The 23,070-nt window shown below is 39.0% G+C and overlaps 2 protein-coding genes across 3 annotated transcripts; one reads left to right on the plus strand and one right to left on the minus strand.

The window, feature by feature from the left end:
• Positions 1-724: 724 nt before the first annotated feature.
• lhcgr (luteinizing hormone/choriogonadotropin receptor) lies at positions 725-6,809 on the minus strand. The gene is made up of 11 exons (XM_069144956.1): positions 6,646-6,809; positions 4,417-4,488; positions 4,035-4,109; positions 3,877-3,951; positions 3,557-3,631; positions 3,338-3,415; positions 3,138-3,206; positions 2,961-3,035; positions 2,509-2,694; positions 2,146-2,214; positions 725-1,946 (listed from the first exon to the last, which is right to left on the minus strand). Exons 1-11 carry the CDS (start codon positions 6,807-6,809, stop codon positions 725-727), a joined length of 2,160 nt encoding a protein of 719 aa, XP_069001057.1.
• A 2,122-nt stretch (positions 6,810-8,931) lies between these two features.
• sft2d1 (SFT2 domain containing 1) lies at positions 8,932-23,070 on the plus strand. 2 transcript variants are annotated; one of them, XR_011178017.1, is made up of 9 exons: positions 8,932-9,213; positions 9,831-9,917; positions 11,924-12,006; positions 14,132-14,213; positions 14,562-14,597; positions 14,695-14,753; positions 18,046-18,075; positions 22,315-22,426; positions 22,722-23,070. XR_011178017.1 is itself a non-coding variant. In XM_069144957.1 (8 exons), exons 1-8 carry the CDS (start codon positions 9,148-9,150, stop codon positions 22,352-22,354), a joined length of 483 nt encoding a protein of 160 aa, XP_069001058.1. In that variant the 5' UTR covers positions 8,933-9,147; the 3' UTR covers positions 22,355-23,070. The 2 variants fall into 2 exon arrangements, 1 of the variants encoding a protein (XP_069001058.1); XM_069144957.1 differs by having other exon boundaries at positions 8,933-9,213; positions 22,315-23,070.

Below are 23,070 nucleotides of genomic sequence, written 5' to 3' on the forward strand. Positions count from 1 at the left end.
AATCTCTTTAACTGCCACAAGAACTCAAACAACAAAAAAAAACAACTTTAGGTTTGAGTTGTCTGTGCAACTCCCCCACCACGTGGTCACATTTGGCTACTGAGCTTTCCATATAGACATGAATTGCCAGAATAAAACAAATAATATGTATTACATAACTGCATTTACATTTGTATTTGGCAATCTCACCACAATGTCCAGTTAGTAGTTACTGTTACTACTTTTTGAATTTTAGGCTTTCAAAAGCCTCTTTTTGGAACACTTATTGTCCATTTTGTTCATAGACCTAAAAACTGAGATTAAAGTTAATTCTTGAGAATAGTTAGCAAAATAATCCATCAAGGTTCATCTAGTAGCCGCTCTGGAGCTTCTTCTGTAGATAACTGTTCATTCACAGCACACATGTTGACAAATTATAAGGAGGGAAAATGAGTGGAGTAATTAATAAAGACCACAGACCTTTTCCAGGATCATTGCGATATTTAACTTTACAGAACCATCATCAGTGTTGTTAGATAGGCTACTTGTGTTTTTTTTCAACCATCAACCTCCTGTGAAAAAGACCTGTTCAGTGGGTTAAAGTGATATCACATTTAAAGACATCCAGTTGTCAGACTTCTGTTTGACTCATTGCAGTTTTCAGAATTTACACAATAATATTTTTCTTAAACTGTCCAATATAAATAAAACACACTCGTCTCCAACGATGTAGCTTTTGTCTTGGTCAGGTGATCGCTCCCTCCTCTTTCCAGTGCTGGTTCCGACGTGGCATAGTAGCCAGCCTCACTCCGCTGTGGCATCCTTTCTTTTTGTGTCCCATGCTCCTCTTGACTGCATTTTCTGGGCAGCATTCCTTCATGCGATAAACATTAGCCTTGCTTTTACAGCAGCCCATAGCACTCATGAGCTGATATGCATCCTTTCTGAAAGCCTTGGTGAAGATGGCGTAAAGGAAAGGATTGGCACAGGAATTGATGGGGAAGAAGAGCACCAGCAGAATCTTGGAGTTGGTAACTGTGATGAGGGGAAATTTAAAGGCAGCAGAGATGGCGAAGAAGGAGATGGGTGCCATGCAGAGAAAATCTGTGAAGATGAGCACGGCCATGCGCTTTGCAATCCTGGTGTCAGCGCTTCTTCCGGGAAACTCTGGGTTCTTTATAGTCAAATAGATGAACACATAACAAACACACACAACAATGAATGCGCTTACATTGAAGAGCAGGATAATTATGATGAAGGCCTGAGCCAGAGGAGTCTCTATGTCCATCGGTAAGCACATGCTGACTTTGGTGTAGCTGCTCACACCAAGCAGGGGCAGCATCCCCATCCCCAGACAGAAGAGCCAACCTGCCACCATTATACCCGCTGCTTGTGAAAGAACCAGGCGGCGCTCTACCTGCAGAGCGTTGGTGATGGTGTGCCATCGCTCCAGGGTGATGGTGGAGAGCGTGTAGACTGACAGCTCCCCACCAAACACAGACAGGAAACCTGCAGCACTACAGCCAGGCCCTGTCTGCCATTCAATGGCATGCTGACTGTAGTGTCCACGTGTTCGCAAGTCCACTGTGGCTATCATCAGAAGGTAGACCCCGATGCAGAGGTCAGCAAAAGCCAGGTGGCACATGAGGAAGCGAGGCACCGTCAGCTTGTTCCGGCTGGTAAAGAAGACCAGCAGCACCGTCAGGTTACCTGCGATAGCCAGGATATTGATGAACCAAATAGCCACTCTGAGGAAACTGAAACCTGTGAGGTCCTCACAGGGATTGAAAGCATCGGCTTCAGGTGTGCAGAAAATGGTTGGCCGGGTCTGACAGAAATCCAGTTCTGGATAGTGGAAATTCACATCTCCAAAGCTTTCGGCCTCCATAGACAGGTCCACTGCTGAGAAAAATGGCACACCCATAAGTAGAGTGGTGTCCGCTGAGCCTCTGATCACATGCTGAACCCTGTTTATGAAGGAGATGAAAAAGGAGAGAAAAATTGTTCTGGTCAGCTGATCTAAAACAACAACAAAAAATCAGAATTAAGAGTTAATAAGATCTCTGTGTGGTAAACTAAATTTGAGAAGGTGTTGCCAATAAAAGTTTTCATGAACAACTAAGTCTAGAGACATAAAGATAAATTTAACCAGAACAAATGTTTTACCTTGCGGATGGGTCACTCTCATCACATGACGTAGAACCATTATTCCATGGAGGATGAGTTGAAAAGTCCCTGGAGAAAAATAAGGAAATTAGCCTATATAAAGATGTGTCACCACTATCTCTTGAATTTTACCTGACTAGCATTGACTGACACATTTCAGATACATACATCTGTGAAATAGCCTACTCGAAATATATTGTCATTCAATATCATTTAATAAGCAAGTGACCAAGTTCTCTGAATAGGATTCTGATTTTCGTGTACTAAGTGAGTGAAAATCAGACTAGCTGAGGGCCAGAGCGTGCTGAGATAATCTAATAAATTTAACCCTGATTAACCCATAAAATGCACTGTGTAAATTACCTGTGATTGTTCCAGTTCAGCAGTGCACAACAGTGGCTGTTGTAGGTGAGATGAGCCTCTCGCAGGCTCCACAGTCCCTGCAGAGGAGGCAGACTCTTCAAGGCGTAGGCCGACTGAGCTGTCAGGACCAGAACGGACTCCAGTCCCTGAGATGGTAACTTTGTGAGAGCTGTTGCAGAGACGTCCCTGTGAAATACCACAGACAACAATATGATTTTTATTATCACTGTGCTTGTTGCTCTTAGAGTATAAAGTTGAGCAAAATCACTGCTCCTCCAACCTATAGTAGCTTTCACTTAGTCACTCAGCTTGAACTGCATTTTTGGAGACATAAACAGTCTACAATTATAGTGGTCAGTTTGACAAACTTGTTCCTCCTCCTGCTTCTCCCAATAAATCAAAGCAAATAAACTTAGCAGTGAATTGTCAGCAAGTTTAAAAATATAACTTACAAGACTCCAGGGCCCGTGGCTCCTTTGAAGGCATCCCTGTGGATATCTCTAAGGTTTCGATTGTTCTTTAATACCCTAAACATAACAGAATGTGGGGTTAAGGAGCAAAACTTTAATGTTGTGAGACCATAAATTCAACTGACTAAATTTAATTAGAAAAAAAAGGAGCCAAAATACAGCTTATCTATCTTTGTCCCATTGAAGGCATTCTCGTGTATTTCTGTGATGCCGTTGTTGTACAGGTACCTGCAAATGTAAGTTACAAATTATGTATGTTTAAAGATCTAATTGAATTTCTGCCATCAAAAATAACATTTATTTAAAAGTAAGTGACAAAGATAAAACTGTCAAAAGCACCAATGCACATACACACTTACATTGTAACAAATTCTTTTGTCATTCCAGTGAAAGCGTTGGGAGGTACTTCCAGTAGATAAGGATTGTCACATATATCCCTGTAACAGTGGTACAGTTCAAACCAGAACAGGTTAAATTATTACAGACTGCTAACTGTCATTAAGCACTCTATAGAAACGCAATGTTAAGTATATGTCATTGGTGAGTTTTTATAAGACATTAACAGCAGACATGCTTACAAGATAAATTCTGATCCAAGAGAATTGATTGACGTAATTTCAGGAAAAACTGTTATACCAGTATTAGAGATGCTCCTGGAAAATATGAAAATGTGTTAGATATTTTTTGGAGAACTTTTGATATAAACCAAAGGAAAACCATTTTTGAATTGTTATATTATGTGTCTGATGTTGGATTCAGACTGACAAACTAATATGTTCTCATTTTTCAGGTTACCAAAATTCAAAGCAACCAAGGTTTCTTGGAAATTGAAAACTGAAAATTTGAATTGTAACTTTGGAAGTTTCTCATTTGAATTGTAACTTTGGAAGTTTCTCACAAGTATCGCAGTCTGGGAAGGTTGTTAAATGACCCTTTGTCAATGTGCATCAGACTCCTTGTGTTCTTGATTGAGCTGCAAAACAATATAAAGCAGGAGTTGAGATAGTCTGCACTACAGTAATCACAACTTTAATTGATTCAAAGAAACCTACTTACATTTCAGAGAGGTTGAGAAGGTTGTTAAATGCTAAAGTCTCAATGGCTTCCAGGGTTACACTCTGAGCAATCTCACTGTAAACATCAGGAACAAATGAACATTTACCTTTAAACTGTAACACTCAAAGAAGAGACAGATAGCTCTTCAGTGTAAAGACAGTGTCTTCAAACACCATGATGATAACCTAATCTCTGACCAGATTTATTAATGAGATTATGCAACAATGGTAATAAACATCTAACATGATAGTATGCATAGCCCCATTATTTGTATATTCTATGGTATATATTAGAGAATTGGCAATGCATACATTTTTCATATTGCACCTAAATTGGGGAATAGCATTACTAAGTTAGTCAGTGGTAGAAAGGTGATACGTACATCCTCTGGACTTCCCTCAAACTCTCAAAAGAATGGCTTGAAATAGTTTGCAAAGACAGGTGATTAAGAAACCTGGGAAAGGAAAAACACAGGACCATTTAATTATCTGATACATAATCATGGATTTCTTTAGGCTAGAATCAAGTTGCAGTTTGCATCCATGTTTGTCAGACTTGTATATAAAGGCTGTGAAGGAGTCCTTCTATGTGTTCACATGGTTTGCCAATAAAGCTGATTCTGATAGAGGACAAGGTTGTAACCATGACTGCAGATAAATATGGATGCAGGCTTCAAATATGAATGTTGCTGCAAAGAAGCAAATTCTAAAACATAGATGCTTCACACACATCTTCAACTGACAGCACAGAAGATCTGTGTATTCACCACACTTTCAAAGTGGACCCCCAAGATTAGTGTCACCAATTCAGTGTCAAACCAAATGTGAAATATGGTCGCAATCACTCCTTGTTACTGACCATTTGCAAGAATTGGATGGACGTGAGATAACAGTTACATTCAACTGCCAAAATCTCATCGGTTCATCCTTCAATCCAAGTGAATGTTTGTGCTAAATTTTAAGAAATTTCCTCAAAGTGTTCCTGAGATCTCTAATTCACAATAATGGGGCAGGTGTGAGGTCACAGTGACATTGACCTTTGACAACCGAAATCTTATCAGTTCATCCAAGTCCAAGTAAATGTTTGTGACAAATTTTAAGAAGTTTCCTCAAGGTGTTCCTGAGATGTCGAGTTTGCAATAATGTAACGCAGAGGTCTTCAACAGGGGGTCCGCGACCCGTAGGGGGTCCGCAGAGGTACTGCAGGGGGTCGTGAAATTTTTGGTTGATTAGACAATTTTTCATATTTCTTGAATACTTTTTCCCCCCAATTTTTTTTTCCACAAATCCAACATATTGTAGTTAATGGATAAATGGAGGCAGAAGATGTTATCTTTCAGTCAGAAATGCACACATTCAGCGACACACAGGAGCTCTCAAGCTGGGCTCTCAAACTCAGCAAAACCAAATAAAAACGTGTAAAATAAGATTAATATTGTCATTTGACAAAACACAAAGTTCTTACTGTAAGTGTGTGTGTAGATACACGCATGAGGCTGTCAGCCTTGGTGTTCACTGACACTTATCAGGAGAGACTCAAGGTTGTGTGATTTACCAGAGGAGAGGTCCAGATTACCTTCAAGGCTTTGTGACAGTCAGCTGAACTCTACAAGTGAGCTCAGAAACCATATAGACTGAGAGGATGTCCTTAACCTTGTGAAAACAACTTGACATTTTCTTCACAGGTAATTGAGTTGGACCCATGCAGGTTACTCTATTGACCAAAAATAGGGTGTGATGTGCTGTTGCTACATTAGGTAAAACATCAAATAAGAAATGTGAGCAGAATCTGACGCCCTTCAGTCTGAAATGTAAGTCTATCAAGTTTAACTGAAATTAGTCACATTTCAAACATAGGAATATACAAGACTGCTGCATACTGTCAATCAACATTAACTACAAGAAAACTAGAACACAGTTGTCTCCACAGTAGGCCTGGCAGAGCAGGTACCTGCTTCTGGATAAACCAGATACTCTCACTTGACTCTTAACACCACTGATGTTTTGGTCCATACAGAGATAAGTTCTGTAGCTGTTAAACTGTTTGTCAATTGGCTGATATCAGGGCACCTCCAAGAAAGTAGCCCTGCTACCGTACCACTGTTGTGGCTGAGATCAAAAGCATCACCTGAGATTTTATTTCCCACAAATTATATTGTTGGAACTGGCAACAGGTTCTGTTTTATAACTGTCAAACTAACAAATACCCTTCCGACAAAGTAACCAACCACTGGCTGTTAAAGTAAGTTGTTGCACGTCAGAGTGCTTTTGCTCCGAAATAACTTGTGCCGTATGGCAGCAGAAACCAGAGAAGAGGCGGATACATCACTGCTGATTCTTCAAATATTACCAAATCAGTTATAATAAAAAAAATTTACATTTACGAAGTCACTCAATCAGAACTGCATTTAACTTAAAATTGAGCTCATTTCAGCACGTAACCAAGAGAGTGGTTTCTGGTGGACCCTCGCTCCCTGCTTAAATACTTCTGGCAATGGCTTTATCAAATTGATGTGCTGCTCAAAAAACACAGTGAGCGTAAATGCACCATATCAATCATACAACACCTTACAAACATAACTGTCGTAAACCCACATCTGTGGGGAACTTACAGTCTTGTATCCATGTGGCCCATCATCAGAGCCGACCCTTGCGTTTCATTGTTGCACCTGATTGTGTTGGAGAAACAGCGGCAGATTCTCGGACACACGAAGCTCGTGCATCCACAGGACAATAAACTTGACAGGAGCAGCAGTACAAGCAGCGATGGCCACATTGTTGCTGCTCTCTGGGAAACGTCCGAAATGAAAGCTGCGCATTGAGATATTTGAGCCTTCCTTGAAGTGTCTTCTGCTGCAACTGCAACAGATTGTTCTCCTTTAACCGTGCAAAGAGGAATCTCAGCCACCTGATACTCAGCTTCTTATCAAGTGGCTCATGTGGCGCAAAGCGGTATCATGTGAAAAACAACTACACTTTATAATAAAGTCAAACGTTGTAAATATTTTCTGACGGATATGTGTTCCTTTACAGTAAATTTAACCATGGCACATATATATAGTTAGCCTTAAAATGTCCAGTTTTGAGTGCGGGAGGTTTTTAATGAGATTATTTGTTGGGTTATTCAGATTTATACACTTCCAGTGAACCCAACTATAAACAGTTTGGATAAATTGAATCCCCCACTTGAGCTTGTTATGGGTTATTGACTGTGGTTAAAGATGCATACGTTAATTTATAGGACAGATGACCTTCAAAATGAACAGTTTTATTCAAATCTGACCTTGAGGTGAGGAGAAACAGGGGCAAAACAGTAAAATAATGCCCCAGTCGCACCTTTATATTGGGGACAGTTATCTGCAGCTATGGGAGGGACCATTGAGCCATTAAATGTCAACAGTGCTTTTTAAAGAGTTAGCTCCATTCAGCCAAATAGACTTGTGAATTTGAAATTCTGCGCAGATCAGGGGATGATTAAGTGCCCAAAGTTATTAAGATATGAATAACTCTTAAAATGCTTGTCTCCATGATGTACAAGGGACACCGGCCTATATATGTTCATATTCAGGAATGTAATCTCACTGTTATGTCTCAAAATGAAAGCTCATAAATTGTGTTCCTTTACTGTGAATGCATCAGGTCAACTTTATGGTCTACAGTCCTAATAGAGATAGTTTTAAGACCTAATTGTATGTCTGGGATGGTCTACATCTGAAAATATGCAGTAAACTTTGAAGTAACAGACTAATGCAATAACTTTTTTGATTTTCAAATGCATCATCAACATTTACTGGTAAGGATTTTGCTGTGGTTAGTTGTTGTCAGTGCCCTCCTGTCCTTGATGTTGTGTTTGCTAACTCCTGTGTGTGTAATTGGAGTGTATTTAAGGATAATTAAAATTAGGATTTCTGCAGGCATACACATGAAGAGCCAAGTCAATGACTGTGTCCCTCAGGAGGACAGTGTGACCTGAAGTAAAAAGCCTCCCATAACTCTGTCTTGCTTGGCGCCAGCTATATTGTTGATAAGGGCAATTATATCGCCTTGACACACAAGATGTTTTAACACGTTATGCTGAAATAGGATATTCTACTCTAAAATTTAAAACATGGCATCTATAGGCCTAAATAACCGATTAAAATGGATAAAACAAGAAATTAACAAACTTTTAAAAAGCTGACAGATGCCAGACAACTTAAAATCACATCTGCTTGGACAAAATTTATATTTTAACAATGACACTTTTTCAACCTTTTCTGCCTCAACAACTCATTACAATAAATTTGTTTGACACCCAGTATCTTTAGGCATTGGTTGACTAATGCTAAAGTTATGTATGGGATTAGTCAAAACACTGTCTGCTCGAGATAAACAAGTAAAACTACTGAACATGGTGTGGCCAGGACAGGTTGTAGCTACTCCTCAGTACTGATTGTGCCAACTGTTTTCTGCCCTGTCGATTTATCTCCACTAGGTGGCGACAAAACAACAGAAATGCAGAAAAGCTAAAAAAAAAAAAAAAAATTAAAAACAGCGGCCAGGCTTTTACTGTGTAGCCTATGTGAAACAAATTAATAAACTAAAACAAGCAAATAAATACTTTGGTTTCAGAAGACTGATTCAAGTCATCCTTGTTTGGTTGTTTAAGCTGTAAGAGCGTAAAATAACCTACTTTGCTTTAATACATTAAATAAACTTTCTTGTTTCGTTCTTTCGTCTGCATCATTAGCCAACCATATTTCTAAAGCCCTCAGATTGTAAATAAAATCTCAAAAAAAAGGGTGTTCGGTTGGTAAAAAAAAAAAAAAAAAAAGTTTCGTAATCCCCTTATTTCCGACAGCACTGAAAGGCAACAGGAAGTGACGTTTGTGGAAGTTGCGTTTACAGCTGATCTGCGGTCTGTAATTTGAAGCGCTGTTACAAATACAGGCTGCTTTCAAACCGATTTCAAGTCAGCAGTTACGGAAAACATCGTCCAGGAAGTCGGGAAGTCAAACTTGCAACTACTGGGGTAAAAAAAAAAAAAAAGAAAAAGAATTGTAGCCCTAATACGTAGTGGAGATATAAAAACCGGACGTCTCTCTTACTTCGGACCAGTTCTCCAGCTTGCAGCGATGGACAAACTTCGTCGTGTGTTAAGCGGCCAAGAAGAAAACGAGGAGCTGGGTCTCACTGCACAGGTAGCTAACTTCACACTGCTAATGCTACCCGTCTGTCAAGGCTTTAATAGAGGAAATAAAATAACACTGATAGCTGCTCTGTCTGCGACAGACAGCTGATGTTAATCTTCATGTTGTTGTTTTTTTTATTTTCGTGGAGTTTGCAATACGTATCTGTTAATAAACGTGTCAGTGTCTGCTAGCTCTGTAACTCTGCAACAGGAAGCGTTTGCAAAAAAAAAAAAACCACAACAGGGTGTATTTAACCCTCATGAGCAACCTGTCATGTACTTTTGTTGACACTTAAAGTTAATAAATTGTGTTTATTTGTACTTTTTACACGCGTTCACGACGAGGAGGAAGTGAGGTAAGTTGCTGACTTGAACCTGTGAATTGGACTTTGTACACGAAATCATGTTGTTGTTTTTATTTCAGTTCTTTGCAGACTTTACTTAACAGTTTAGTTTAATTGGTTTATGATCCTGGAGTCTGTGCCCTTTTTAAGACGAAGTGTACCGGAGCTGTCTGAAGCTGGTTGTTATGAGCTTGGCTGCAGCCAACATGGTTTAATCATCAGTAGGAAGTCTGTGGCTCTTTTTTAGGTTTGCCTTGTGACATCCTCCAATTGTTCTCTCCAGGTCCTCGATGCCAGCACTCTCAGCTACAGCACCAGGGTGAAATGGTTCGTCATATGCTTCGCTTCAGGCATCCTGTGTTCAATACTTGTGAGTGTCTCTGTCGGGTCTGAACTGAAAAGGCAGCATTTACTGTCTGCCTGGCTTTATGCTGCATGTTGGGAATGTGGAGGACGCAGTGCAATTGTAACACCGTTAATGCTATTTGCAATGATTACTTTTGAGCAATGGTTTGAGTTAGTTTTTCATGCACTATGTTTAGTTTGTATTCACTATAAAGTGCAGGCTTTTAACAACAAGACAAATTCATGTTGTGTCACACTTGCAGTTAAAGTCACTGACTCCTACTACTTACAGTTACAAACTCGAGGGTTGTTTTTCATCCTCTTTGGTGGCATCGGAGGCGATAAGCTGTAATTGCAGCTTCGTTTTTAGACTTCACTTCCCTGAGAGCCGAACGCTGTCGCCCGTGTGACCTCAGTCAGTTTGCAGTTGAAGAGTTGGGGAACAACCACTGCTGGTTGATGAAATACACGTTACTAACTTGTGGTTTTTCCTGGGAATGTCGCCACCTGCACCCAGTTCGCTCAGTTCGTAATGCTGTAAATGCGAGGGGCCTAAAGCTCAAGCACTGTTTTGTTACCCTCTCTGCATTAGATAGAGACTTCACAGACATGGATGCCCCGCTCTGCTGACCAGCACTATGCTCACTGAAAGAAATCTACACATGCGTTTACAAAACTATACACTCTCTGGTCTGGTGGTGTAAAAACATTAGAATTTGCTCCTTTTAGGAGATGCAGTTATTAGTTGAAGGTTATTTGAATGTCCTCACAGAATCCTATAATATTTAAGTAAATTGTGAGCTGCTCAATCTTATTAAAAGCTCAATGCATGGGTTTTTAAAAAGTTATAAACAAAGCTTCATAACTTATTAACAGGTTATAAAGGTAAGGATGACATTGATGTTCTCTAAACTCATCTTTCTCAGGGTTAAATACAAACATTTACACTCAGTGTGACACCAGTCATCTTTCCCACAAGTGATCTAAATAGTGAAAATGTACAGTATGAGCCAAATGCCAACCAAGCAATGATTCTTAAATGAAACCTGGTGGTATTTTACCACTAGAGGGAGTCAACTGTTTCAGTAAAAGCACAAGACAGTCCACAGAATCTTTTGTTTTCTCCCAAAACAGAAATAATAAAAGATCAGACCCCTCAGTCTTATTAAATTTCAGGATTCATTTAGCTGTTTTATTTTATTTCTACTCTTTAACCCTCATAGCCCAACAGATGCTCCAAACTCGCTTCTTTTTCTCACAGTTGAAAATGCTGTCAAACAATCACAGCGAGAAGGAGCAGATATCAAACGAAAAGGCATTCCCTTAATTTTCCAAAAATAAATAGTTGCTTGTCTGTGTTGTGTTGGTGAGAAAAAACATTTTGAACAATGTACATGCAGGTCTGTATCGATCTTCACACCCACTACTTTTGTTTGAATCACTAATGATGTCATGATTGCATCGATATGGAACATGTCTCGCAAGAAAGAGCAGAACCAGAGCTTCGTAAAGATGCTAGTCAAGTATTTGTACCGAACTAATTGTGTTATGAAGACAGATCAAACATCTGCAAAGTAATATCATCTTTTGCTTCTCAGTCCTAAGTCTTGAAGTGAAGTCCCAATTGCTTTACAATGTACCACATATGAAAATAATTATCAGAACTTACCTTTTTCTGATGATATTAGTTGTTTCTCAATGCGACAAAGTGTTGTCAAGTGTCCAGTTTTGATATCGCAACACTTTTCTGCAGCCAACATACGGCTGGCGTTGCATCATATGACTGTATGAAAAGAAACACAAAATAATGTATTTGCTTTTCATAGCAAAACATCTGCAAGTATTATGTCAAATTATGGGAGATGTGGACTGATTTAAATAATAATAAAAAAAAAAGATACAGCATGTATGGCTGGCCCTTATAATGACTAAGATAAGATCATACTATGAAAATAGCCTGAGGTTCAGCCTTAATGGAAACATGGTGACATAATTCTGTGTAGCTGATGGACTGTTGTGCTTCTTTATTAGGGCTCAGCACTGCTGTTCCTTCCAAATGGCATCAAGCTTTTCGCTGTTTTCTACACACTAGGAAATGTCGCAGCTCTTTCCAGGTAAGATTTTTTATCCCAGTTCAGTTCAACAGGTACAGGTTTTCTAATGTATTCATATAAATCATTTTTCTCACCAGTGTGTCACAATGCTTGGAAAATAACAAACGATGAGCAGTAGCTTCATCCACTCAGAAATCCTTTTGTCTTGATGTCTGCTTGACCTTCTTATAGTCATCTTTGGCACAGATACACATTTCTCAAGGGTTGCATGATACTATCGGCACAACATCGGTATCAACTGATAAAGTCTTTAAAATTATCAAAATAAAGCTTTCTGCTGATAAAGCAATGCTTTATTACACCGAGTATGCCTGACACTTGACTAAATGCTTGATGCCATGTCCCTGGTGTGAGGGTGCTCTTGCGTCGAGCGTGCAACGATATGTCTGCGGTGTGGAGGTTCTTTAAAGTGTCCAAAATAGACAGCAAAGTTGCTTTTCTCAGTGATGGCTCAACGTCGATCATACGGGAAGGAGCCTCATCGCATTCCTTCAAAACTACTAATTTATTTGTCCATTTTAGGAGCTGTCATCCCGGCCATAACAATGAATCTGTGAAGAACAAATGCAATATGTTGATACACCTGCCATCAGCCAAGAGTTGGAAAATATTAGCATTTAGATATAGGCAGGAAATCTAATCTAGTGCATCCCTATATTTCTTCAAGTTTTGCTTTGAAGCTGCAGTGTATCTATCTTAATATACTGCTTTAGTTAGATTTGAATTGTATTTAGACTTCACATCAGCAGGTTTAGTGGATTGTACAACATTATGGAATATTTAATCTATATCATCCAAAGTCTATATCCAATAACGATGTGTTTGACAGACAGCGAACCATTGATGAGGGGTTTTCTTTCAGACAGGACGGGCTCTATTTTCAGGTATCGAATGTCCCGAAGGTTTAGATGCGTCAAGGAACTGGGTCACTTTCTTCATAGGCTTGGTTAACAATGCATTGCAAGGGAGTATCATATTTTAAGGAGCTTCAACTGCTTTTCATCTGTGTAAGACTTTGATGGCAATAAGAAGCATGAAAACCACTGGTTTCACCATTTGAAGCCACAGTTATGCAAACTTGGGTCAAAAATGGGAGCCAGTGTCAAACAAAATAACAATATGTTGTGTTATTTTCCTGTCAATAATATGACAAAGTCAATTCAGTCTGATGAAATCAGTATATATTGGTACCACTGTAGGCTTGTAAAATGTTTCTTTACCTGATATGTAACCAGAAAAAGCTTCTTTTTTTTTTATTTTTTATTTTTATCAAATCAAAATACCTGTCCAGTAATTAAGCAAAAACCCAGCACTAAATGCGTTTGAATTACAGAATCAATTTGGCTGTCAGTCGTATACTGTGAAGGTGACAGATTTCCTTCTCGGCGAGCAGCATGTGCGTGGATATCACGAGTGTCTCGGTCACATTGAGCAGTTTAAAAAAAAAAACATCCATCTCTCCCTCAGCAGACCAGTAGAAAGAGCATGAGTCAGCACACACTACTCTCCTATCTCATCTAACAGATGTGACGCTCCACAGACTCCCTCTACCCACGCAGCTCTGCTGAGCCCAGAGCTGCGTGCTTCGTCAGTGGGGAAAGCCTTTGTCTTGTTAAATTTACTGACGTAACACATGCATCATGTAGGAGGTTCTAAATGTGTCATGGTGTTGGGCATGAAATATTTAACCCCTAATAATTACAACATGTAGCCCAAATGTGATTATGTTGGCCACATAATTCTGATGTTACTCATTCATCATACGTGTGTGTGTGTGTGTGTGCGCGCGCGCGTGAGACTATCATGTAATAATCCTCAAACTAACATCTACTTCCACTTAAAAATTTAAGAAGTTATGAATATTCAAATATTTATGCACATTTCATTTCTAAAGTTGAACTGCTATACACAACATGCAAGAAAAAAAAAATTGAATGATGGAGGACTATTCACATTATATTGATCTGGAATTGGCAGCACCCTTCAAAAGATCATTACTGCAAAGAGCAAAAAACAAAACTGATATAAAGACTAAACAATGGCAAGAAAATTTTCCAAATAAACATTTTGAGCATCACAAGCATGTGAACAGCATAACTTATGTTGTTTTTGTGTTCTTCTATAGCACCTGCTTCCTAATGGGACCACTTAAACAGCTGAAGCGCATGTTTGAACAAACAAGACTGATAGCCACCATTGCAATGCTGGTAAATATAATGCATGTTAATGATATTTTGAACCTTAAGTTTAGCTAGATGCTTGAATGGACAGTCATGTTTTATCTTGCAATATAATCCATACTTACTTACAGTAGAGGTTGGAGGTTTCTGAGTTTGGATTAGAAGACCAGGTTCAGTTAAAGATCTGGTACCCCTCAACTTATGTTCTGATTATAAAGTAGTTTACCATGACAACACATTTCAGCTTCACTGTGTAGCTGTTTTCTTTTGGTATATTTAGTGGCTTATTTGATTCGAATTTTTCATTTCCTGTCAGATCGTAAATGTTATTCTGCAATAATACAAGAATGTAACTTCCTTTTCTTCCTCTGCCAGCTCTGCCTCGTCTTAACACTTTGTGCAGTATTCTGGGTAAGTATGTAACAAATGGTTTTAAAGTCAGTCACTTTATAGTTTTAGAAAAGGGTTTTCAACTGTTTTAATAACACCTTTATGTTTTATTTTTCAGTGGCATAAAAAGGGATTGGCCATCATCTTCTGTATTCTGCAGTTTTTGGCAATGACATGGTAAGTGTGGCCTGCCAGTTGAAGACATTTCTCATCCACAGTGCAGTTAACAATTAACTCATCATTCACACCTACTCGGATGAAGCCATCTAAACACGATAGAGAAGTTTGTCCCAGCTGTCTCGCCTTGTGTCTGTGAGGGGAGTTAATAATGTTGATGGTTTAAGCTTGTTTACGGCTGTAGGCACATGGCAGGCTGAAACTAAATGGTTACATGATCATTGTCACAATGCACTTTGAACCACACTGGACCTGATTTTATTTTTAATTGTTTCAGCAGCAAAAGTTTCAAACCTAGTTTAAGCTTTTTCAGTTCAAACTAAAAAAAAAAAAGCAAGTGGCATACCATACAAGTGTCCGACAATGTTAAGATGCGCACACTGTATATTGATTTAATAGATTTGCCCTAGTTTGCCAGAGAGACACGTGTTTGACATATAGGTTGCGATAGTGTTATAATAAGACTGGTAGGCAGGTTGCCAGGTGTCATTGTAGGTCAGTATATTTTCGGCCTGTATAGGAAGAGGTGTAATACAAGAATCGCTGTGGTGCAATGTATTCAGACCCGCATGCGTGGTCTCTGCCAGCTGTCTCCAGGGTCATGACCTAAAACTAACATCACAGGTGAATTCCCTCAGATCCCCAGGAGAACGACTTGCATGTCTCGCCAAGTCGTCTAGTAACCTTAACAGATTACATTACATGTGCGAAAAAGGGTTTGTTTGGCGATAATATTATGACAAAAATCACATGTCAGGTGTATTGTCAAATATTTTGGTGAAGTTTTTCATTTTTGGGGGGGGAATCAAAACGGTTGTGCATTTTGATAAAGACTTGTGGAGTTATAGACGTTAATTGATTTTGCATGCTTTGAAAAATATCGAGTAATAGTTTTCTCAATTGACCACAAGTTGCAGTAAGCCAAAGTTTTGTCCCAATGCAGACAATGTCCTGAAAATATTTCAGCTATGTAGGACGTACAGATGATTTTTTTTTTTTTTTTTGAAGGTTGGATTGTGAAATGGTTAAAAATATAGATGTTATAATAAGCCACGCCCATTTCATGCAATCATTGCCAAATTTTAGGCACCAACTCAGACAAGACCCTAGATCACGTCACCCTAGTTTTGTACGAATCCATGTAGCGGATAAAGAGATATAAACTTTTTGTGTTTGTAGCGCCACCTAGGGTCAAAACATCTTGAGACGGATCAATGGAGCTAGGAACGAGCATCCAAATATGTGCACCAAGTTTGGTTACATTTGGGAAGGTCCAAAGATTCTCCTGCCAAAGTTTCGGGACGATTGGCCCAACGGTCTAGGGCGAGTTTGCAAAAGTGGGGTTTCGACAAAACTGAAAAAAAAAAAGTCACAAAAGTTGACATTTTTACAGCAGAGGAGTACTGGAGCATAGATGAAGATACATTCACAAATTCGAACTACGCCGCTTGGACCCCTAATAAAGACCAACAAGGCTTTCATTTATTGTACAGAATGCAGTTAAACAATATAAGCGCAAAATGTGTATAATGTCTAATGTGGTATCTTTGTTATTTAAGATGAGATCAAATAACGACATCAATTTCAAGTGTTACAGCAGCAGAAAGACGGGCGAGAAAAATATAATACATAATAGTATAATGTAAAAAAAAAAAAGCAATAGACAAATTAGATTTTAATTTAGATTTTCTAAACTTCTTTAGCCCAAAATGATTTTATTTTACCGCCTATCGGAAGGCTTTTATCAGCTCTATTTGGTTAAAGCAAAAACATGATTTTGCCGTAAAATGTTCAACCATTTAGAATGTTCACTGACGGATAAATTAGTTCAGTTGTTTACGTGTTGCTTTGTTGATTATCTTCAGGTTTTGGACTAAACACCGTCTTGTGTGGGAATTTCTGATGATATAAATAATTGTTAGTTCCAGGCCTCGTGTTCACACTGGTTTTAAATGTGGCTAACTAGCTAATTTGAGAAAAAAAAAAAAACCTGGTCTGGTCCTTTTATTGCGACAACCACATGGTCGGTGGGGTTAAGCTTCAACATAGCAGTAAATAATAAGACTGTGAGCATTGTGTGTTTGCATGTCAGCACTTGTATGTTCATTAAATGGAACATATTTGCTCAGCACTAACAAGAATTTCGGTAACTCGGGAGAAAGGCAACAGAGGATTTCAGTGCATCACTGAGCAGGACTGTTGTCAGATTCGTAACCACACTGCTTTTGCACCTACACGTTGTACATTAATTTCCGCTCTGCCTGCATCCTCAAAGGCATCACCATGGCAACCACATGTCACACATCCCAAGCTCATTCTTAACAGACGGGGGTGGGGTGGGTGGGGTGGGGGGGGCATAGAGCACTCCCACGCAGGCACGCCGACGTCTGCGCGAAGGTGGTGCTGTATGAAGACGTTGCTGCTGTCCCACACAGAGGAGGACAAAGTCCACTCTCCGGCTGAATCCTCTGAAGTGACCATATGAAGAGTCCTACCACTACTGACTGACACAGACGCAAGAATGTTGAATAACAAACATCACTGATAGTTGTTACCTAACTAGTTACTAGTTTAAATATTCACAACATGCACTTGAAACATTTTACAACACTTAAAATAACTGTTGAGCTCTGCTTTTACAGGACAGATGAGGATTTGCTGCTGTCAAACTGAGACTTGGGCTGAAGTTAATCATTCAACGGCTGTACCAGATTCCTCATGTTTAAGATATACGAGAAGGTTCACTTGGGGGCTTTTCAAGCTGAACTTTAGATGTAATTATTTCCACCACGGGGCTTCATGTTTTACTTGCATTTGGTGTTTGCTCTGCCAGTCTGTCCACAATCATTAGTGAGAACATTACAGTGTATCCAATTCATTCCCAATCACGTTTAGTTAATCCCGGCTGAGTGACAGTCCAATGACTTCTTGATGGAGCATTTAAACACATATTTTACATTTTGGTATGTTGCTCTTCAAATAGCCATTATTATTCTTTGATCTAGTCCTAAATTGAAGGGAAAGGGAAAGACCCCGGGGTTTTCAATGATGCCAGATATGTCGTGAAATTTACATTCCTAAAGTCATTTGAGATTAACCTAATGGAGAAATCCCTTTCAATATATAATAGGAAATTAATATTAATGTTACTCTCATATAGATGTAGGCTCTTCAGCTCATATTTGAAATGCTCAGCCTTATATTGATGATAAATGTCTCCTACAGTCATCGTCTGTCTTTGACATAACCAGTAATCATCCCTTATCCTTTTTTATGTGTTTTTCTCTCATAGGTATAGCATCTCTTACATTCCATTTGCCAGGTAAGAAAACAAGGTTATACCATTTATGTTTTGTCTGCCTTAAACTTGTAGTGATATGCTTATGTCCTTTTATGTTGTGTTCAGCTGAATGTGTTGCTTACTGAATTCAGTCTATCTGTAAGAGTGCGTCTTTTACTTGAGTCACTTCTGGAAAACCAGCTGCTGTCAAAGGAAACATTTTAAAGGTTAAATATGTAGGATTTCTAATTTTAAAGTATTCAAAAAGGAACTCAAACTATCAACAGAGTGTGAAGATATAGATCGAATATCATAGTACCACCCTACACCTCGGCAGGTGAGAGTGAGTCACTGTAGGATCCAGTTTGCCTTCAGTCCAACATGAGACGAAGACGTGGCGTAATCTAACCTCTTTTAGTATGAATAGAACAGTAAACAACAACAGCTAAATTTTTTTTTTTTTTTTTTTTTTATTTTTTTATTTTTTTTTTTAGTATAAGCAAAGCAAGAGTTAATTTTGGTGTTGGTTTCCACCGTTGGAGACAGGTCTTTGGGAAAAGAATGAAGTTAATGCCAAACTCGTACCTTTTCTTCTGGACTGGCGAGTAAACAACTATCATGTTCATTTTGGCTATATGACTATAGCTTATTAAGACAGCTAATTATATAACATTGCTGACAGTTGTTTTGTTGCTGTTTGTTTACATTATATTACATCGTTCAGAAAGAATAGCTCTATGTATTTAACTTAGTTATCTAGCTAACAGAGAGACCATTATTTGTAGCAAGCGAACCAGGAGTACCGAGCTTGTTTGGACACTTCAAAACGAGTGCAGCTAATGACGACACAAATTTTACTGAAAAACATTCCAAATGGCGTCGATATTTGGTTTTACTCCGGCTGTTTTCTTGCTGGTCTTGAGATAAGCTTATGCTATTTAAATAATAGATTAAACGGATCACGGATTCTGTTGATCTACTGCAGGCTGTATTCATTCTAATTTTACAGTCATGAGTTAGAAAAATCACCAGAGCTAAAAAAAACAACAACAAAAAAAAATATTTGACCAAACAACCGACTGCGTCTTTCAAATGTGCAATTTAACACACGCTGTCCATTTTGCGTGTTTGTCTGCATACATATGTAATATTGGGTGTTTCTACTTGAAGGTGCAAAATACTGGGAAGGAACATGCAAATAGAACAATTTAGCACCCGCAATGATATTTACTAAACCTGAAAGTAGAAACAGGAGAAGTGATTGTCGTGTATTTTAGTACGACTGAAGGAGCGTATTAATCAGATGCGCAAATCTGGAGAGACGGCTGCTCTTATTGTGGTGAGAAGGAGACGCAGGGAACTAAAGAATACGTAGAGATCGTGGTTTTACACCCGTGGAAACATTTTTGATGCTAGAGGCATAAATTATTTAGACATATTTTCTGTCCAAAGATGACATTTCTGAGTTATTGAGTGAACTGAATGATGATTGTTGGAAAAATTACTCAGAGGCTTGGTTCAAAATCAAACACATCGGACATTTATTCTTGCAATTCCAGCAGTCATTCCAGCGTATCGCTGCTTGTATATCTCACCAGTCCTGTTATTCAGGTGAGCTGTCAGAGGTCCTGAATGTGTCCCGCAGAATTCACAAGTAGCTTCATGAACACGAGCACTCGCGAGGAACTGAATGAAAAGTCACCTGCTCATCACAGAAAGATCTGGACCTGCTGATCTGTGTTTGTTAGAGGATCTCATCCACCGTCCCTCCTGTTTTATTTGCTGACGTTTTCATACAAGTCGTTTTTTTTTGTTTCGCCTAATATCTTGCCATCTTTGATCATCTATTGATCTTTTTGTTTTTCCCACGGCATTGACTTCCTCGCTGATAATCTCCTATATAGCGTTTTGTTCTTGTTATATTAATATTTATTCATTTCAATTGGATCAGATTTCCTTTTGCGGTCGTTCCGTTAGAACGGCTGGAATCACTTTCACACGTGCAAATACCTCATTTTTAAACAGAGCGATTTTCACCTGATATCAAAGAAGCAATTCCTCTTAGTAAATCACCCGCAAAACAGGTGCAAAATAAATGTGCAAACTTTTGGAATGAACACGCAATTTAGTTCCCTTTATTTGAGATCTTGGTAAATCAGCCCCTTAATGTACTAAATGGTTTTACAAGCTGGGATGTAAATCTTGCATATGGCACCTTTTTAAAGACATTTCCAGCTCACCTTGATATTTTAAAAATGTCGTATCTACAAATGACACTGCACTGACCACAACAAACTGGCGGGGATACGATAAGCGACCATTCAATGAAAACATGTTTTTATTTGCCTCCTACCACCGTTTGCCTCCACCATATGGCTGTAATCCCCCACTATGACGAGTGGAGGCTCTCGGTGTCAAACAAATGGCAGCTTGTTGTTTCACACTGCTCTGCGCTTTAGCCCTGTGACACTGTTTGCTTTGTCCATGATATCAAAATGAAATGATTTGTCGTGGAATAATGCTCTTTCAGGCAGATTTACCAATATATTTCTCTCTGATTGAAGGTTTTCCATTGCATGTAATGAGCTTATGTTAAGCTCTACAGGGTTAAAGTGCAATGCACATTTTTTTTGACTAGATTTAAATAGCCTGTCCTTCGTAAAAGACAAGGATAGAAAAATATCTCCTAGTAACAGTCTGTCACACAGGTTGCTTTGTCTTTAACTGAAGCCAAACAGCCTTGAAATTTCATAGCATTCAAGCTGTTAATTTTGTTGATTTGTACACCAGAGTATGGAATTTTAAATGAAGGAAATACTCCCGTACACTCAAGTGTTCACTTTTGAAATTGTCCCATATGGTGTACCACCTCCAGTGCTTTCCCTGAGCCGAGCATGAAGTGTGATGTTGTTTTGTCAGTCCAGCTGTAAGTAGGGTTATACTACTGCCCCCCCTCCCAGTGCCTTGTGTGTTTGGGCGACCCTATAATCCATCCCGACAGCTGAGAGACGCCCTATGACCACCGCAGGCTCCCCCTCCCCCAGCCCAAATGCTGACAACAATTCAAAGCTTGAGACAAAGACCTTTTCCTGTGTCACCCTCACAGAAACCCAAATTCCGATGAAGAAATCCAAGTTTGACAGCTGGTTTTCTGACTATTGAAATCGTGATGATCAGTTATTTATTTGTTACTCCGTTGTTATTGTATTTCCTAAACTGTTTGTCAAAACATTATAATCCTGTCTCCTTAAACCTCTTGCTTTAATCCATTTTTCATTCAATTTAGATTTGATCACTTAGCTCTCCAGTGTTTACAGTGATTAGACTGCAGTCCTTCTCATCCCTCTCTGTGGCCAAAGAATCTGTGATACCTGGCGAGGCACCACACCACACCACATGGCCAATGGACTTGATCCTTTAATGTATTTTACCTTGTTACCTATTTATAAACCCTCACGCCAGCATAACGAGGTACTAAAACCTGCTGCATTGGCACTTCCCACAGCGCTTTAATGCAACTGTTGCTCATATTTTAAATGAGAAAGTGAGGAAAGCCTCTATGACTGATTTTGATTCATGTTTCAGGGAAGCAAAAATAGCATCAATGAATTAAAAGAAACAAACCTCAGGCTGTATGGGAGGAAGAGGATGAGGACGCTGGTGAATATTTTTGGTTCTCAGACCGGGGGGACCAACCAGAGCCTGTGAAGGAGCGAGTCTCCTGTCCGCCCACCGACCTCTCCTCCTCCCTCTCGGACTACTCCTTCTCCTTTTTAACCTTGACAGGGGTTCACACCTCCTCCATCAAATTTGACTGTGGCTGCAGGCGAAGTCTGCGTAGCAACACACTGATGGCAAGAGCAAACTGTGCAAAGGGAAATAGAGTAGGCAACGGTCTGCGGTTGCCATGGTGATCGCTCGTATTGCATCATCCTTCGACACAGTGTACCTGGAGAAAGGGAGCCCCCGTCGCTCTGAACATGTGGCGCTCTCCCCGCCAAAACACACTCACTTATTCATGATGAGCCCCACCCAAATCATCGTAACAAAGGATGGGAGTGTTTTTTTTTTTTTTTTGTCACTCTTAATTTAGTACGCATGAGAGAATTTTTGTCTGGTCTGTATTTATTTATCCCTGGATCATTATAGAATAACACTCGAGCAACATTTCATTATTCCTTTTTTCTTCTGTCTCCTCTCTTTATTTTATGATTTATAATACCGGCTGTTGTATATTTTATATGCGTTTTATGTATTCTTTTTCTTTTTTTCTTTGTACAGGGACGCTGTGATAAAGTGCTTCACAACCTGTCTGAGTTAGGACTCGGGAGTCCACAATTTCATCTGAAGACTGGTCCTAATATGCAACCTGCGAGAACAGTAGCTTTGTAAAATATCCTTTATACAGTTTATGAACCACATCTCCAAATTTTTACTGTGCTTGTTTCATACTGTGAATTCTTGCTTTTTAAGTCTAGCTAAAGGTCTGTAACTTGAATTAGTTCATAACACTCAGTCTTTTGCTTTTGTGGTGAGGTTAATGCGTGCCTTTAATGCCTAATATATTGAAAGATATTATTGTATTTTCGGAGGATTTTATACCATTTAAGTGCAGGGAAATGATTTTGACTGTAATATACAAAGAAAATGTAACCGTTTAAAAAAAAAAGTGCCTTAACATTATATACAGATAACTGTTGATACACAGTATACACCAAACATATATTTACATCTTAAGCAATGTAAGATTGAATTTTTTTTTTCTGGATTTAAATGGTGTTCTGGCTTCTTGCACGCAAACATGATTAAAAAAATTGTCTATTTTCTGTCTATGTTTGAGGCACTGATGCATAAAAAGGCTCTCTGATGCTATTCCATGTTTCTACGTGATTATTTTCCCTTTGGCATTTGAGTCACTGCTTCACTGATGATGCACTGCGATATATGATATCCACTGGTCTTTTGAGGTTTTTTTTTTTGTTTGTTTGTTTTTTTTGTTTTTTTCCCCGCTAAAGAGATTAAAAATAGCAGCTCCTG

The sequence above is a fragment of the Embiotoca jacksoni genome, unplaced genomic scaffold, assembly GCF_022577435.1.
Source record: "Embiotoca jacksoni isolate LCO1_2020_lvr unplaced genomic scaffold, fEmbJac1.0.p SCAF_12, whole genome shotgun sequence".
Lineage (NCBI taxonomy): Eukaryota > Metazoa > Chordata > Actinopteri > Embiotocidae > Embiotoca > Embiotoca jacksoni.

Excerpts from the sequence above, each read along its gene's own strand:
- lhcgr (XM_069144956.1), bottom strand. The coding sequence starts at position 6,809 with ATGTGGCCATCGCTGCTTGTACTGCTGCTCCTGTCAAGTTTATTGTCC. Across the intron at positions 4,489-6,645 it reads GGCCACATGGATACAAGACT|GTTTCTTAATCACCTGTCTT; the intron begins GTAAGTTCCCCA and ends TTCCTTTCCCAG. Across the intron at positions 3,632-3,876 it reads CTTCCCAGACTGCGATACTT|GAGCATCTCTAATACTGGTA; the intron begins GTGAGAAACTTC and ends CATATTTTCCAG.
- sft2d1 (XM_069144957.1), top strand. The coding sequence starts at position 9,148 with ATGGACAAACTTCGTCGTGTGTTAAGCGGCCAAGAAGAAAACGAGGAG. Across the intron at positions 9,214-9,830 it reads AGCTGGGTCTCACTGCACAG|GTCCTCGATGCCAGCACTCT; the intron begins GTAGCTAACTTC and ends TGTTCTCTCCAG. Across the intron at positions 12,007-14,131 it reads AATGTCGCAGCTCTTTCCAG|CACCTGCTTCCTAATGGGAC; the intron begins GTAAGATTTTTT and ends GTTCTTCTATAG.